The 18,696-nt window shown below is 39.6% G+C and overlaps 1 protein-coding gene across 1 annotated transcript in view; it reads left to right on the forward strand.

Annotated features, from left to right (window-relative positions):
- Nucleotides 1-14,576, forward strand: part of GREB1 (growth regulating estrogen receptor binding 1) — an 88,537-nt gene extending 73,961 nt beyond the window's left edge. The window contains exons 25-33 of the mRNA XM_085056867.1: nt 599-741; nt 1,475-1,636; nt 3,937-4,141; nt 4,967-5,141; nt 6,090-6,308; nt 8,619-8,754; nt 9,297-9,497; nt 11,011-11,149; nt 12,814-14,576. Coding sequence (XP_084912993.1) covers nt 599-741; nt 1,475-1,636; nt 3,937-4,141; nt 4,967-5,141; nt 6,090-6,308; nt 8,619-8,754; nt 9,297-9,497; nt 11,011-11,149; nt 12,814-12,977 — 1,544 coding nt within the window. The 3' untranslated portion in view covers nt 12,978-14,576. The remainder of the gene's footprint in view (nt 1-598; nt 742-1,474; nt 1,637-3,936; nt 4,142-4,966; nt 5,142-6,089; nt 6,309-8,618; nt 8,755-9,296; nt 9,498-11,010; nt 11,150-12,813) is intronic.
- Nucleotides 14,577-18,696: the final 4,120 nt, after the last annotated feature.

Consider the following 18,696-nt stretch of genomic DNA (forward strand, 5'->3'; position numbering starts at 1 on the left):
GGAAACTCCACTCTTGGTAATTTTTCAAAGTTCACATGACAAGGAACAGCTTTGAGCAACCCGATCTGATGCTGAAAATCTGAGTCAAAGATGAAATAACAAAGTCCTTTTCAGCGGAAATTACACCTCATCTTCCCTCAGTCTTTCACAAAGGGGACCCTTTGAAAAATATGGATATACAGTGAGGAGCAACATCACTAAATTGCCAAATTCATTTCATGTAATCTACTGTGATGTCTGTCACTGAATGGCAAATGCCATAGGGCTCTTTTTTATTATTTGTTACTTTTGTAAGCATTCAAACAATAATAGCAACAATGATAATTTTAATGATTGGGCATTGCTTAAATCTCAGTCTTATATGAAAGCTGTACAGAATTATCATAATCATGAATTTGTAGATACTTCCTTTATTTCCCTTTGCTGTATATAGCAATTTATAAAACATACTGTGCTCAGAATGAATTAATAGTTTGTTTTGTATGTGTTTTATATTACCATTTTTCCTAGAAGCTGATTTCAGTGACAGAAACAGTCTGTCACAAGGGAATATATTCTAGCCTTGAATATATGTAATATTTAATTTGTTTCTTAATAGACAGATCAACAAGCAGAAGACAGGAAGATATGTACACGTGCCGTCAAACAACTAGGATGAGATTGTCCAAGTATGCAGCATATAACACCTACCATCACTGTGAACAGTGTCATCAGTATATGGGTTTCAATCCCAGGTACCAGGTAAAGATTTCCAGGTGTTACTCTGCAGATCAGAAACTGAAACAGACACAACCCAAACACAGTTTGTGTACATTCACTGTATTTAAATTGGCTTAGAATTTGTATCTGTGTACACATACAGGTGATTTACAGATTTTGTTATTTCTTGAGGTTTGCCTGCCTCGAGCAGGCTGCAGGTTTGGAGAGATCACAGGACTCATCCTTGTGTCATTTACAGCAGTTTATTCAGTGCTGTGATCTGCATGTGTACTACAGGTTAAAATTACTTTCCCAGTAAACCTTGCATGTGAATAACTGCAACAGGTGCTACTTCTGATGTAGGAGTAGCCCAGCATGGAGTCATCTGGAATGTGGTACACAACTTGCTCTTAGAGTAACTCTCTAATTTCCTGCCTGTTAGAATGTGAGGAAGAAGGTGTCAGCAATGCAAATACTGGATTTTGTGTGTCAATATTTCTGAAAGCCAAGAGTAGCCTGTAAGTATTGGTACCATCTGCAAGATGAAGGTGAAACAGTGGTTTCAAAAGGGGGAACAGTTTAATGTGTGGGGTTTTTTTAGTGTAAAGTCTAGCTTAGGGGATATTGCTTAACACCTGTGAATAATGTAGTAAAATCTAATGCCATACAGTAAGTGACTGTAATCTGTTTAGCAATATTGTAAATGTATATAAACTACACTGAGACCTTGTTGTTTGACTTTAACTGGAATTATCGTATTTTTTCCCATCATTAGATTTATGAGTCCACTCTGCATGCATTTGCCTTTTCCTATTCTATGCTGGGAGAGGAGATCCAGCTGCATTTTATCATTCCAAAATCAAAGGAGCATCATTTTGTCTTTAGCCAACCAGGAAGACAATTGGAAAGCATGAGGCTACCACTAGTCACAGACAAGGTAGATGGATATTTTTACTTATATTTATGGCCATATATGGGAGAGAGACACCACCAATTTCAAAATTTGTTGAGTTAGTATTCTCTATACTATTACTCCTGCTGTCAAGGCACAATGAAGATGTCCTTATACTAAGCGTGTATTTTCTCCCAAAAAGGGATACATGAGGCAAAATTGTCAAAACACCAATAATCTCTCTCTTTTGCTCATTATCAAGGTTGATCCTTTGGTATAAACACTCTTGTTTGTGACAAAAGGTCTTTGGTTATGGGTTTAAAATGTTAAAGTGAGAATGGTTTCAGCAAAGAAATTCAAAGACATGATTTTGTTTACCATACCAAGGGGAAGCATTTTTTTCTGTAGAGAAAAGCAGTGGAATATCCTGTCTTATTCTCCATAAATGCTCAGTTACTTTCATATAAAAATAAGGCTTTCAAAGAATCTTAGTCATGGCTTCAGGACTGTATAAAGAATCATGTCTTGCTTGTAGAAAAACCTTTGTAAGGTCATCTGTTTGACAGGCTCTGCAAACTGACCACAGAATCACAGAGTAAGCTGAGCTGGAAAGGACTCACAAGGATCATTGAGTCAAACTCCTGGCCCTGCACAGCACCATGCCCAAGAATCACACCTTGTGCCCCAGAATGTTGTCCAAATGCTTCTTGAGCTCTGTCAGGCTGATCCTGTGACCACTTCCCTGGGGAGTGTGTTCCAGTGCCCAGCCAAGAGTGAAGAACCTTTTCCTGATAGCTAACCTAAATCTCCCCTGACACAACTTCAGACCATTCCCTTGGGTCCTGTCACTGTCACCAGAGAGAAGAGATCTGTGTCTGCCCCTCCCCTTCACAGGGAAATGATAACTGCAGTGAGGTCTGGCCTCAGTCTCCTCTACTCCAGGCTGAACAGACCAAGTGACCTCAGCTGCTCCTCATATGGCTTCCCCTCCAGGCCCTTCACCATCTTGGTTGCCCTCCTTTGGACACTCTCTAATAGTTTAATATCTTTCTTATATTGATTCGCTCCAATCGAGCCCAGAGACACTTCAGAGACCAAGTCAGAGAAGTGGGTATTTGCTTTATTCGGTGCACCAGGTGTGTGGGAATTGTTTCCACCAAACACACACACCTCAGTACCCCCAAAGACACAGTGTTATAGGTAAAATTCATGAATATTCATTACATTCTTTAGGATAGGAGTGGTTATACAAATAATTTCTTGGAAGTCATTAATATCATTAGCATGTGCACCATGCATTCTCTGTATGTCCTGGTGGTCTTTGGATACCCACAAAGCCTCCTCCAGGGTGAAGGTCCTTCATGGGATGATTCAGCGGTTTCTGTGCTGGCTTCAAATGCATGCTTAGCTTATAAGCCATCAGGCCAGAGCTGTTAGCTACAATTTGAATTTGAATTAAGAGTTCAGCCTTCAGCCCTGGAAGCCACGGACAGGCGCCTGTGCTGGTGGAAGGGGGGCAAAAGCTCAGAGAATCTTTCTCAATATGGGGGTGCCCAAAACTGCACACAATATTAAAGGTGAGGCCACACCAGTGCAGAGATGTTGCCCTTTACAGAGACTCCTCACACCCATGTCTAAGGTGAAGTTGTGCCTTGCTCAGGCCACACTGCTTGGAATATTGAAGCAATTTGTGGAACAGCAGTAAGCAGCAGCCTTTCTATCTTGGAGAAAATAAGCTGCTTCCAATAAACAGTAATAAATCAATACTACCCTCCAGTTCAAGTTTTAAATGGAAGAACCCAGACAGCAACACAACAACAACTGTGCAATGTAAGGATGAAACTTCCTGCTCTTCCTCATCCAGCAAACTTGTGCTTGGCTATATGGTCAGAACTGTGCTCTGGTTCCTTGTGGATTCTTTTCTTGCTTCTGCCATTGACCTGCTTTGAGGCTTTGATTTTTAAGGACCATTCTCCTTTTGCTTCTTTTTCTATTCACTTGCTCCAGTCAGAAGAGTTGTAGTGTAGTTTTGGAGTAAGGTGTTTCTTCGTGTCTCGTATCATATGGACCTAAATCCTCCAGATCTAGCCTCAAGGTACCTTTGCACTTGGCAGGTCAAGGTTAGCAGTCCTGTCCATTCCATCACAGCTTAATCAGTCAAATAAATTAAGTGATAGAGTTTTCTTTTTTTCCATCTCATATAAAAGTTGTTCATTTTCCTATCAAGGAAATTTAAAATGTGTCAGTTTGTCTAGTATTAGTGAATCTGATTTATTCTCCTGGAGAATCTGTTTCTCTGTTCTCTGTCCAGATTAATACAGAAACACACATCTTTTTACCCACAGAGTGAAGATTACATAAAAAGCCCCACTTTTACTCCTACCACTGGTCGTCATGAACATGGACTTTTCAATTTATATCATGCAATGGATGGAGCCAGTCATTTGCATGTTTTAGTTGTCAAGGAGTATGAAATGGCCATATATAAGAAGTATTGGCCCAACCACATCATGCTTGTTCTTCCAAGCATTTTCAATAGTGCAGGAGTAGGTAAGTGCAACAAAAAGTTCTAAAAAATGTGGACACACAACTTGGGCCCTTGAGGTGTTATTTCTCAATAGTGAAATGTAAACACATACCTTGTAGCTAGGATGTCTGATCTGGTAATCTGGATTCCCTCTGAAGACAATGTGTCACGGCTGAAGATACACTTCTCTTAATCCAGGACACCCAAAACAAGCTCGATGAATTGCATGCTAGAAGTACTTAACTCTCTTCTATTGACTTTGAAAGAAGCTGAGGGTGTTAACTCAGGTGGAGTTTCTGACTCTGTTTCCTTGTGGAAATTGGTTGTGTACTATTTGCATGTGCAGTGATGCTCTGATTGGGTACATTCCTTACATAAGTTCTGCTAATATAACATCTGTGAAATATTCAGCCTTTGCTGACATATTGCTTGTGCTGCTGGAACAATTTATGTACAACAATAATGACAAACATTCAAAGTAGATCGCCAGAGACAATTTCCCATGTCATTCAGCTGGTCCGTCAACATCTCTAGCTCTTTGCACTGAGATGCTAGCGGACACAAGTATTAGTCAGGTTAAAAGAAGCAGTTACTAAATCCTTAAGACACTAGCAAATTTTTACCACAGTAGTCAGACTTCATTTGACATCCTTCCCAATGTGGCTCTTTAAGTCACTTGCCTGGCAAGTGACGAAGCAAGTTGGCTCTGGGTGGTGGTGGGGTGTTAAAACCTTCAGAGTGATTCATAACCTTGTCTGCAGAAAAACTCACTTCAAAAGGCTTCCAAGTTAAAAGCAAACAATTTCTGCCCCTACTTTTAATCTGATTGTTTATGGCCATGGTTTCAGGTGCTGCACACTTCCTGATAAAAGAGTTGTCTTATCATAACCTGGAGCTTGAACGGAATCGGCAGGAAGAGCTGGGGATAAAACCCCAGGATATTTGGCCTTTCATTGTCATTTCAGATGACTCCTGTGTTATGTGGAATGCAGTAGAAGTTGATTGTTCAGGAGACAGGAAAAGGTAAATAGTGTAATATATACTTTTTCAACTGATCTCTTTTAACCTTTCACTGCGTGTGGTTAATTTGAAATTATGTTTGCTATACTGTAACTTTTACCCTGTACAAGCAGAGAATTATATTTGCCTAAGGAGAGTATTTTCCTAGGTATCTGTCTTTGCCTAGCATGTAGTGTAGTGCCTGTTTTTCTTTCCTGTCCCCTGAAGATTTATGTGCCCTGCAGCCATCACTGTTCAAGCTAGAGTTACTCAGACTGCAGATTTCAGGCTCTGTAAACACTCCCTGATACACTGGACAAGCATGGACATTCACATGTACATTTTTGTACATCTCAATTTTTTCTAGAGAAGCTAAATGACAATTCTGTGCAAGTTGTGCAACTGATTTCCTTTGGCTCTTTTGTCAGTTGCAGTCTGTTTGGCTCCTTTATGAGTTCCCCAGATTCCCAAACTAGTGTTTTTGTTTTCATTACTTCAGAATATTGTTTGTGCTAGATATTTTTATCTATTCCACAAACAGTGCTATGTAGAATTTACAGCAAACTTTCAGAGAGAATGAAACTCAATGAAAACTGAGATTTATGGACTCTAGGTTGGGGTAGAAGGATCTTAATACTTTGTGCTTAAGTTATGGCACAAGTCAGCAACCCTTCATGATTCATTGGAATATTATCTATGTAACTTTAAAAGTTTACATATCTGAGTGAATATTTTGAGAGAGCCAGGCTAAGTTTCAGATCTGTCATACCAGTCCCCACCACATAAGCACCAGTTAATTTTAAATTTTGACTAGAGCAAGAGACAAAAAAATTCAATAAGTAAGGCAACACTGAATTTATCTACCTGAAAAGCATAACAACTTCCAACTGTTAAAAATTGCTCTTCAGCTGAAAGAGATTCTGAATGTTCTCTATATACTTTAAAATTAACACATTTTCATAATTATTGTAGTGACTATACATGGACTGAAAGGAATGTTTCCCTGAAGCAAATTCTGCAACATATTGAAGCAACTCCCAATGTCACTCATTATGCCCTAATTGGGATGAGAAAATGGTCCAGTAAAACAAACAGTGCTGAGATCAAGGAACCATTCTCCTGCTGCCATGTGCATGACTTCATTATGCTGAATGTGGACCTAACACAGAACGTGCAGTACAATCAGAACAGGTAAGTGAATCAGTGGCACCTTTCAATACAGATAATGAACCAAATAAAGGAAGTTTTAGCAAGGATTTTTTAGGGAGTTTGTGATTCTTATGCAGACAGATTTTGTTTTCTTGGTGGTGATTTAAATCCTTCCCAAGTTTCCAGAAGCTGGAAAAAGACATCAATTTCCACAGTTCCAAATAAAACAGTCATAACTGAATGACAGGGTAGACACACTCAGCAGTGTGCCTTGCAGTACTGGTCTACTCTAAATGGCCTTTGGTAAATACTGTACTTCCCTTCTTGCCTGCTTACTTGCTCTCCTTTCCAAAGGAAACAGGAATGTATGGAGGAATGGTGCATAGCCAAGTCTTGCTCTGATATATATCTGGGCTTTTTACCCTGAGTAGTACAACACTGCAGCATACCACATGTGTGCCCATCAGGACAACCAGAAAAAAAGAATAAATAATTCTTGTTTACATTTGTGGTTTCTCACATTCAGCTGTCTCAGAAATCCCACTTTTTCATTTATGGTGCCACATAAGATATATCAGATTATAATTTTGTCATACATATGTATGTATTATGTCATACATACATACATACATAACTAACCACAGTTACCAGAACTGTATTCACTAGGTTTGTAATCTCACAGAATTTCACTGATCTGTGTGAAATAAACTGTGGGTTCCCCCCCATTTCTGAGGGACATGCATTTATTAGAAGAGAATGAAGTGTATATATCACTAGAAGTGGGATTCACTTGTCTAAAGCTGGTCTTTCAGTGCCTTAGAATATGGAAGATGTCCAAATGGGGCTGGCAGGTATGATGTGAAATCTGTGTGGTTTTCTGTAAGCCAGGTGGGATAGCTCAGGTGATTAAAATGGCTCTACACACCTACACTTAGGTAACTGAACATCAGTCACTGTGCTTTTCAGAAGAACTCTCCTAACTCAGGAAGATATCTTTTGAAGTCCAAGCTTACTTATAACTACAGGGAAGCATTCTGCTTTCATTATTCTGTGGATAAACAGAGGATCTATATTTCTGATATTTAAAGTCTGACACTTTAAAAGAGCATTTTAAATTTGCCCCTGTGCATCTCCTAGTCCAGAACTGTGCTGCCAGGCTGCCTAAATGTGTTCCCTTAGGAAGCATTATGTATAAAGGGCTAATGGAGACAACGACAGTAAAGCACAATGATATGAGTTCAAGCAACAATGTTAAAATGTCAGGAATGGCACATCGCACCACCCATTTCCTGCCTCTGTCTTAGAACCACACAGGGTTCACGGTAATCCTGTGTGGGTACTGCTGAGTCTGAAGTATTGCATGACATTCTAAGCCTGGGCTGGTAAGGAAAAAGGTACATTTTAAAACACAGAGACAGTGACAGACAGGGATACCAAATAACCATGCAGATATTGCTGCGATCAAAGCCAAAACTTTTAAAACCTGTAATTGAATGCCATGTTTCTCACGGGTGCTGACTGTTGCACTGATTGCTCAGTTCACTGAAATTCAAGCCCTGGATGTCAATCCAGTGGTTCTGCACATCATCCTGTTTCCTTTGTAATAAATATATTCAAAATGGAGAACTGAGTCTGAATTTTCCAGAGATCAGAGTATTTGCATTTAGTCAGCTTTAGGAGTTTACCTTTTATTCTCTTCCATTATATTTTTAAATGGGTCAAATTTAGCTCAGGTATGTTTGGCCTCATTCTGCTTAATGTATTCCTGTGTCTTGGCAGTTCTCTTGTATTGACTCCTTGTCCTCAAATAGGTTTTGTTTCTAAAATAAAATGGCATTATTTCTGTAGAGGAACATTGAAAAAATTGCTGGCTACTCATACTCTGAGGGGAAAATAAGTAGTCAGATACTTCTGTGTATTTGATAAATCAAATGTAGAGCCTCATCCATTTCCTTGGATGTCAAAGGAATTAATTTCCTTGACCTTATTTGGGGAAGTAATGTATGTAGCAATTTCTTATGACTACATTATTGTAGTAAAAGGCAAAGAAAATATTTTAACTCCTGGGTATTTTCCCTGGCAATTTACTGCCTTTCCACTTTATGCCTTTGATCCTTTCCCTCCCTAAATGCTTTCCTCCCTTATTCTGATCCTCTCAAACTGATTCTACCCTAGTTCATTATGATGAAGCTGAAGTCCCTTGACTTCAGCTGACTGATAGTCACTGGTGGTGGGTCAGTATGTTTGATACCTGTCCTTTCTACGGTGCTAATCAAAGACTCTGACTGCTTCTATTTGTCAGTGTGTGATGCAAAACATTCCTCTGACCTGCTATGATTTTATTCTTTCCAGATTTACGTGTGATGATGTTGACTTCAACTTGCGTGTCCACAGTGCTGGCCTTCTCATCTGTCGGTTCAATCACTTCAATGTCATGAAAAAGCAAATTGCAGTAGGAGGACAACGATCCTTCCACATAAAGTCTAAGGTGGGAACTGAAACCTCTGTTGCACTGCTGTTAAAATTCTATTTTCCTTTTTTGTACTTTTTAACCAGGAAACCCGAGGTATTTTGGTGCATCTTCTGTTGCCAGTAATGGGGGAATGTCTGCCATGTGGGGTTGTTTAATTTATTTATTTATTAAATCCACAATATTCTTGGCATAAAAACACCTTTCCTTAATAATATTCCTTTAAAATTTTGGAAAACATGTAAAGTGTCTCTTTGCAATCCAAGTAACCATTCACTATGTGGATTTTATCTCCAGCTATAGAATTGCACATCTTCGTGTGACATTATAGGTAGGAGAACTTTGAGTTCAAAGAAGAAACCTCAAAGACTATAAACAAAAATATAATTCTATGAAACTGAAACTTTTCTGGTAGCAGATATTTTTGGCTGAATAACTTTTCTTCTTATGTAAAATTTAGATTTGTAGGATTGAGATATGTTTTATACGAACCAGAATTCACATAAGTACAACTTGATTGATTAAGATTGATCTGTACCAGAAATATTTTTTCCTTATAGGTATCTGACACTCCAGTTTCAATCTCCCCTGCTCAGTACATTTGTGCTCCTGACAGCAAGCACACCTTCTTGGCAGCACCTGCTCAGTTGCTCCTTGAAAAGTATCTGCAGTATCACAGCCATCGCTTCTTCCCTCTCTCACTGAAGAATTATAGCCATCCAGTGCTATCTGTGGACTGTTACCTTAACTTAGGACCACAGGTACTTAACAAAACAATCTCCAAGCAGCTCCAGATATTTGTAGGCTATGTTTTGGATGGGTTACTTGATGCATGTCTTAATAATTGTTACACAGCATTTGAAGAATCAGGTACTACATCCCTATAATGTTAAAATCCAGTTCTTAGTCCCATAGAGATATTGTCAGAGGCTTCAACTAAAGTACGTGGAGAGCAATCCCAGAACTGTCCTAAATACTAATATAGTCTGTGAAGTGTTTTCTCAATCTGCTGTTATTTGGCTCTTCCTCCAGAAAATTTCTTCCACAAGAGGGTTTTACAAATACTAGCTAACCCTTAGAAAGCACTTCAGAACTACAGATGTTTTAGTTCACTTTAGATTTATAAGCTGAGGCACAGAATCAAATACCAGAAAACCAGGGGGAATGGGAGAAGGTGACTTTAGATTTCAGGAGTTGTTCGCTCTCTTTGATGAGTTTGGATCTTAAGTCAAGGTCATACTTCAACTCAATAGGTCAATACAAGGTCGGTTCCACAGTGGTGGTGTTCAGGAGAGAGGAACTGTTTTTATCTCCTTCACTTGAATACTTTAAGAAATTCAGTCTTGCTGGTTTTACTAAACTACTTTTCCAAAGTAGCTGTGTAATGACCTTCCCATATATGTTGCTCCCAGAATATTTTGAGTTCTGAGGCTTTTGTTCCCCACATGTTTGGGAAAACAAACTCAGTGTTACTGTCTTCATCCATTGCATCCTTTCAGCTCTAACCCATTCAGCATACGAAATGAGTTCAATTTCTTTCTGGATTTGCTGCCTGGGCTGGAATATGATACAATAGGATTGAAGGAATATGGAATAGGCATACTGGCATAGAGTCTCAGTTGCTGTGGTTCAACCTTCCTCCACTCAATCATGCTGATCTATGCCAGATGAGGATCTGCACCAACTAAGTAGTACAGTGGCACTTTTGAAACAAAGTCTTGTGTGGAAGATTCCTTAATTTGAATTTATAAATCTTGAAAGGGTGCTGTAAATATTCCCAGTTCCTAGAGGATTTCAGGAATAACCATAAAAACAAACCAGGCAATTCAAGTATATGCACACTTCTACTGGCTTGAGTAATCATATTGTAATGTAAATGAAATTTGGTATTTCTAAGGGTTCTTGTCATGCCCAACTGCACAGTTACTGTATTTACTCACATAGAAATAAAATGTGCTGGGCAAGTCACAGCATTATGCTTGTGTGGAGCTATTTTTACTGCAGCTTTCAAACTCTATCACATCTAAGCCTCATGATAATAATAATGAACAGTAACAATTAATACATAGTTCTGAAATGTGCTTTACGTACATTGTTAGTAAGTAGCAGGATGTTTTGGAAGGAACTACAAAGCTATAAAGTATCTGGAGTTGGAAAGCAAATCTGAATTTGAATCAGGTACACATACTGGTGGCTTCGTATCAATTTTTATCTTGATATGGAAAATCTTTATATTGAAAGATGTTAATTTTTTCCCCACCCTTTCCCAATCAGATTGCAGTTTGCTACGTGAGTTCTCGGCCTCATTCTCTGAATATCAGTTCCTCTGGTTTGACATTCAGTGGTCTCCTGCTGTACCTCTGTGACTCCTTTGTTGTAGCTAGCTTTTTGAAGAAGTTTCATTTTCTTAAAGGTGAGCTGCAGTAACTTTATTACAAAGGACTTTATTACAAAGAATTAGATGGCATGGCCTCTGGAAACATGGGGAAAGTCTATTTTATATGAAAATATATATGCATACATGTCTTTATATGTCCCAACCAACTTTGATGCTTGATCATGCTGGCTCTGCACTGTAGTAAACTGGTATATAGCAGTGCTATAAATTCTGCAGATTTCTGGCTGGGGAGGAATGTTGGATTTATGCCTCGTCTATGTGAACAACTCTTTACTCTGTGTTTGAAAACTGAGTATGAAAATTAATGCATGAAGCATTTACCTACTGTGTTCTTGGAGGTTTTCTAAACTTTGATAGAAAATGGGTGATGAGCAAGCCTCTACAAAAATCTATTTACTATTTTTAAAAATAGAAACTGGCTCATTTAAAATTTATTCCTAATACCCAGTTTCTCCATGTAATCTTTAGGATGGTGTATAGCAGTGGAGACAACTAACTTCCACTTGTATTGCAGACAGTCACATTGCAAACTTCTTTTGGATCCTTCTGATACTATCTTAGGCATTTGGTGCTCTGGGGACATGTTTCACTCAGCTGTAACTGTCACTGGGAGAAGAACACTGTAGTTAGTGCCTCTTGAAACAGGCAGGGTTATTATGAACTGCTGTGTTCAAAACAGGCAGGGTTATTATAAACTGCTGTGTTCTTTGTTGCAGCTAAAATAGAGGCTACCAGTCAGTCTCATTTTGCATAAATCAGTCAATTTTTATATCATGTAGCACAAAGTGTGCTTGCTTTGAAATTCCTCCATCTCTCCTGGCAGTCTAATTTTCTACCCCACCACAGGAGAACTAAACACCACATGTCTGTCTGTTTTGTTTCTTTTTATTATATTCACAGGGTTTTTCTGTCGTGGGCATTACCACTTACCTCACCATCTCTCATTCAGATTACTGAATGCTGGTGAGGTAATTATTTCCTCTTAAAGGAGGACTTTTCTCAGAAGCCAGAAAGCCATGCATGCAAGTTAAAGTGGTTATCAGCATGCCACTCAGGACTCAATACTATGGTATTGGTTACTAAATTATGATTTTTTTACTTTGGCATTCTGGGTTTGCCTGTATCTTAGCCACACAGGCCAGTTGCTTTGTTGCCAGCACAGGAGTTTATGGATCCAAAACCCACTATATTTGTCGTTAGTTTTAAAGACATGTTTAGGTCATTTCTGGGCAGCAAAGCACAAAGAGCTTAGTCAGCCATGGCAGTGATTAACTTGTGGGTTTTGCTGAGTGAGAGTTTCACGCAACAAAGGTAATGATCAGAAGGGCTGCAACAGGAATGGATGTAGGGCTTTATCTGGTTTGCTGCCAGGACCCATCACCTCTTCCTTAGACCTGCCAGTTTTACCTTTCCTACCCCAAAGAGTATGGAAAGTGCTGCTAGTCCTGTTTACTAGATGATTATGAGGTACCTCAAGTTACCTCAAGAAAATCCTGACAAACAGGGAGCTGAACATAGCTCTCCTCATTCCTACCTGAGTGGCTTAATTTTCTCCCAAGCCCACTTCTAACTCCTGATGTGGAAGTGGTGGAGTTTTCCATGCCAAAGGGTGGTGGGAGGCAGCTGATCTGAGAACAAAGGGGATACTCACGTGAGTTTCTTTTGAACTGTTTGCTCAGGTGCCACCCTGTGTGTGATTTGCCAGGATCGCAATTCTCTCCGCCAGACTGTTGTCCGCTTGGAGCTGGAAGATGAATGGCAGTTCCGGCTGCGGGATGAATTCCAGACTGCCAATGCCAAAGAAGACAGACCACTTTTCTTCCTGACTGGACGACATATTTAATTGAAAAGAGACACATGTCCTCAATGACACAAGACACTAATTACCACCATCTCATGAAATTACTTTTGAGAGGGTCTGCTTTCTGAACAGAAACAGGACTGTTTTCTGTTGTTTATTAAAATGATATCTAATCAGGCAGTTTAAGCTAGTATTTCCAAAAATTGAAGTGACTTTTCTAATATAATTGTCTGATGCAAGTCATCCCTAATTCCTGATAGAGGCACAGAGACTTACATGGTGGAAAGCATTTCATGTCAGAAGAGAGGTCAATGAGTGCAATTCTTCTGTGACAAAGAAGACCACACGCAAGTTCATAAGGAAAAGTTTTAGGAAAATTTTTGTACATTCCAGAAATAGTAAATGTAAATCTAGGAGCAGGTTCTGGTTTACAATTCTTATTTATCAAACACAGGCACAGGGCAACAGGAGTTGTTACAGTTTTGTAGTATACTGGTACTGATTGATCCAGGTAGGCTTTTTGTATGAAGATTTGTAAAGTATATTTCTTTAATAGTACGAACTATTAGAGTTGGAGCTTTAATTTTTGGAATAGGTGCCCCACTGGATAGTTGTACCATGCAGGACTGTTGGAGTAGAAGCATAATTATATGTCTGGTTTTATTAGCAAAAGGAAGAGAGTTAAGAAGGTAGATGGTAAAATGAGATTTGAACATCTCAACCTGAAACTGATATTCACTTGAATAACTGAAGAGATCAAATGGTGGGACTGACCTGCAAGTGATTTATTTCATGTAGAACAGTGATGTTTTGTGACTGAATTGTTGAACTGGCTGTAGACTTCAAGCTGAGGAAAGTGCACTCAGGAAAGCAGATGAGATGGTTCTAAAACACTCCCAATACACTTTCTGGGGATATTTTCTTGCCAAGGTGCTTCAAAGGAGTGAGAAAATGGAGATCACATTACTGAGAAAATCAGGTGAAAATCTAAAAACATGTTCTAGAATGGCACCAGGCATTGTGATATTTCGTACACTCTATATGTGAAATCAGTGGTCACTGTCTTTGTCTTGGTGTTTGGAAATGCTGTCTAAGTTGCAAACTTCCTGTTTGTCTTTATAGAATCAGTGCTAAAGTCACTCAGTCAAGGTGTAGGAAGGATGAATATAGACATTGTCAGAGGAAATCTAATATTTGGGCAGGCCTTTCTAGCTGGATACACCAATGGGGATCCTTGACATTGGATGGGGATACACCAATGGGGATCACTGACTTTATACATATTAAATGTTGTGTGGCTGAGTCCATTACTGGCCTTGAAATGCAGACATCAGTATGATTATGCCAAAGAGCTAATTTAAGTTAATTTACTGAGAAAATGTAAGTTCTGTAAGTTGTGAGTTCTGTAAGAGATGTGGATTGCTATTTACAAGGAAACTGCTAGCAATCAGTGTGCTTCTGTATTTTATTGTCCTTGTTTCAGAGTGAGAATTCACTGTAAGTTTTGTGAAGGAAGGTGACCATTATCCTATGTAAATAGTATTAACTGTTCCGTTTTCACCAGTTCATTAGTTAATTTAATTTTTTTTTTTGAGGAAGTGTGACATTTATGTCTAATCCATCCTTTATAAATAAAGTTCATGCTGCATGGACATCTGTCTTGGTGATGTACCAGACCAACAAGTACACACACTTCTGTAGTGGAAAAAAACAAAGGAAAAGCATTGGCTGAAAGGAGTTAATATAATTAAGGAACGACCTGAATTGATCAAGAGAAAATACAGGACTGCTTAATGGCCTGCAACATGACACAGCCTCAAAGGTATAAGAGTTTTTGCAAGAACTCAGATCTAAAGACAGTGGGTTGAAATTTCCTTTCCTGTAACCAAATATTTAAACAGCTTATACCAAGTGTCCATTAATTTTCTCTGTGTTTTAGATCTGAGATTTGCTTTGTCAGTCTTCAGACATCCATTTTCGCTAAGAACCTAAAAAAGGTCTAAAGTACAAAATACTAAAAAAAAAAAAAAAAATCACATCCTTTCTTAACATTTCTCTTTTGCCACAAAGTCTTCAAAACTTTGACAAAATACAGCTGGTAGTTGCCTGAAGCCATCATACTCCTGAGTGTTGTTTCATGTTAACCTTTTTCTCCATGAGTTACCTACACACTGTATCCTGTCTGCCTGATAGTAGCCCCAGGGCCTGGCTTCAGCAGACCTCTGTCTATTGTGTGACCAAGTGCTATCATTCTCCAGCATGGACGATCTATATGAGCAATTGTAGATGATGAAACTTGCACACACAGCCCACTGTCTTGGAGAGCACATCCTGTAATAAGACCAGATATGCCCTTTCTCTGTGACCAAAGTGCAGGTACTTCTGTCATGCTGTGGGTGTAGCTATGCACCCACATGGTAGAAAAACACAGTGTTTTGCTTACAGGATGCCAAAAAAGTGATGGTGGATGACTCAGGGAGAGACACCTTCCAGAGCTCCATCCAAAAGTTTCTTCATCCCTGACCTAGTTTACAAGCTAAGCCTCCTTAGAGTGTAAGCTTTCCTGGAGTGGGCAACGTAGGATTTGTGTCCAACTGGGACTCCGAGGTGATAAAGTAATATCAATAAATAATAATGATAAAGCAAGTCTGTTTGGGTGGGACTGGCATCCTGTGCTGCAACTCTTGGTGTTATAGTTGTTTACCATAAGTGCCTGGGTAGGGCTGGAAACCCAGGTCCCAGCTCTGCACTTCTCTTGTCTTTCTTTTGTGAGAAGGAATTACTGGCTTTCAGTCCCAGTGACCTTTGTGAGAAAACTTGGCCCATGCCCATTATGCACAAAAATCTTTTAAGTATTTCCTTTCTGTCTTCGGATGTGGCAAGAAAGCAGAGCTCTCCATCCCATGGATTGACTTGATAATGTGATAGCAAGCAAACTTTTTATAGCCCCTGCCTTCTTCTCTAGCACCTTCCATGCCCTCTGATTCAGTCATCCACTGTTATCACCTGCAGGTAGTATTATTAGCATGTTCTGAATTGTGTGTCAGAGAGTGAAGTAGTTTATGATTCAGCTGCAAAACACAAGAGTCCAAATATAGAGAAGGTTATTGGAAAGGTGACATTATTTTCCTTCCTACCATTCTCTCTTCTCTATTAAAGTACTCTTCACAAGCACTTAAGCACTAATGTCTGGTATCTAATCACTAGAGGATGTAAGGGATTTCATTCCTCCCCAACAAGTGCCTCCTGTTGTGGTGACAGGGAAGGTACAGATTTCAGCTCCCACTTTGCATCTAAAAGCAGTTGCTAAACATTGCTTGAGAGGGGATTGCTTTCCAAAGGCTCTGTCTGTGGAGCTCTGTTGTGAAAGGTGTCACTCACACAAAAAGAAGGAGGTACAACAAACCCAAAGGATGGGTCAGGGACAGCTTTACAGGGTGGAAAATTAAGAGCAAGTGAAATGGGGGCTATAAATGGAGCCAGCAGCATGGAAGAAGTCTGGGGACAAGTAGAGGTTCTTGCTGCAGAAGGAGGTGTTTGCAGGGGCACAAGGACCCTGGGCAGGAACTGTGTGCAGTGTGAAAATGTGGGCAGTGGATTTCCATGGCAGCTGGAATTCATGTGGGTGTCATGAGCACCCAGCTCAAGAGGACCCAGCTGTCTGTCTCGGGCTGCTGCTCTGGTGTGGCTGTGGGGGTGAGTGAGGATTGTGAGACATCACTCCTTCCTGGGGTCCATTCCCCAGCCACTACCACAGTGCCTGTGCCAGAAATTTCTGTGCCGAGTTGTTTCTCAGGCTGGTAAAGCATTGCAATTATCTGCTTGCATCGCTGTGCCCTGCATGGCTTGCCCAGAGGGCACAGCTCTGCACACTGCTGGGCACCCACAGCCCCCTGGCACAGCCTCTCCCCACACCACACACACCACACCCAGCTGCCATGCTGCCTTCCCACCCTCCCACCACAGTCCTCCTCTCCCACATCGTCCCCTGAGCAATCAGTCTTAACAATTCATTAGCTACCACTGATATATTGTGGATATACTGGCATGAAGAAAATCCAATTCTTCCCTTTTCCCTACTTCCTTAAGGGCACAGCTCTTTAATGAAAAGTAAAACTAATCCCATACATCCTCGGCCTGTTGACTATCTTCTGTCCCTTCTCCTTGCTCCAGTCTATACCTGAATAAATATTCAGTGGTTCTAGTACTTTGCAAATGCTTTTTTAACATTTCCAGTCCTGTTTTGACAGCTCCCAAAATAACCATTGATGACTGTGGAGGACACAACTGTGGCAGTTTTGAGGCAATAATCCAAATGCTGACATTGCCCGTTGCTGACATTATTTGGCAAGCAATATGGGGTGTCAGATGTAAGAGTGAGACTCCTGTGCTGTTAGAAAAAGGCACTGGGAATCAATTGCCATGATTTTAAGAATAACCTCATAAATGTTGTTTTGATTAAAATCCTCAAGGAAACTGAAATTTTTAATTTAGATTTACATAGTAATAGAAACATAAGGAAATTCTCCACACATGTTACATGACAAATGTGTTGATTATTCACTTAAACCCTGAACATACTAAGGAGTATTATTCTGTCAGTGTGTGCTAAGGTGCTGTGGAAAATGATGACTGGCACTATTAACAGTAACTAAACAATATTCTTTACACTTAGAGACAACACAATTGATATGAAAATGTGTTTTTATGTGTTACTGCCTATCAGGACAATTAACAGCTTGGAAAACATGTTGGCTGAGAGGTTATTGCAGTGATCACAGGGTTGATTCTGTGTCATATGACACCCTTGCATGTATGGGCTTTTGCAAACACACAGAACATTTTCTTTTATGTTGATGGTGTGAGTTCTCTCTACCAGAACTTAAATTATTCTTGTAAATACATTTTATTTATCAGCCATAAACCTCCAAGTTCCCTCACAGACAAGATGGCACCAGTGTTGGGGCAGGCTGGCAGACCTGTGTACCGTTCTGAGGACCCCCACTAGAATCATGTTTAGTCTCAATATGCAGCATCTTGGACTTTACCTCTGCAGGAGATGCAAAACAGGGGAGTTACATCTCAGCAGCTATGTTAAGTAGATTTTATTTTTGCTTTCTTAATATAGCTTTCTTAATATACCTGATGCTATAAATTTCCATGGGTGTTTATGAGAGAAAAGCCTTCACAGAAAGAAAATAGAGAGAGCAACTCCATAAGCTTTGTCCATAGCAACCGCTGTAATGTGAAAAGACTGGAGAAAGTTAAACTATTTTAGGAGAGTGATGCTGTTCCAGTACAGTAGAATTGTGATTGTATTTAAAAATATGTTAAATTAATCTTTAAGTTGAAAAAATAATCTATTAAAAATAAGATGACAGCTCAGCAAACTAAAGTTCACATGGGGGCCACCATGAGCTAATATTACTCTATTTAAATAATCTGGAGTGATTACAAATAATTTTTCCTGCTCATGATACAGCACTTACAAATGCTGTTTATAAAAAGAAATTGGCTCATCTTTAACCTATGTCATGTAGTGAAATCACTAGACACTGCTAAAAACTGGCATCAAAACTTCTGTTTACAGTGCGTAATTATCCAGCAAACCTTGTTGCTAGAGGATCTCACAGAGGCTGTGGACTGAGCAAGAATCTAAAAGCTGATGTGAAGCCAATGTGAACTGTGAGTCTGAGAATGTTTTCTGTGAATTTTGTGTCAGCCCCTGTTCCACATTTGTCTTTGGTTGAAAACACCAAGT

The sequence above is a fragment of the Lichenostomus cassidix genome, chromosome 3 (genome assembly GCF_008360975.1).
Source record: "Lichenostomus cassidix isolate B80296 chromosome 3, HeHo_3.0, whole genome shotgun sequence".
In the NCBI taxonomy this organism is placed as follows: domain Eukaryota; kingdom Metazoa; phylum Chordata; class Aves; order Passeriformes; family Meliphagidae; genus Lichenostomus; species Lichenostomus cassidix.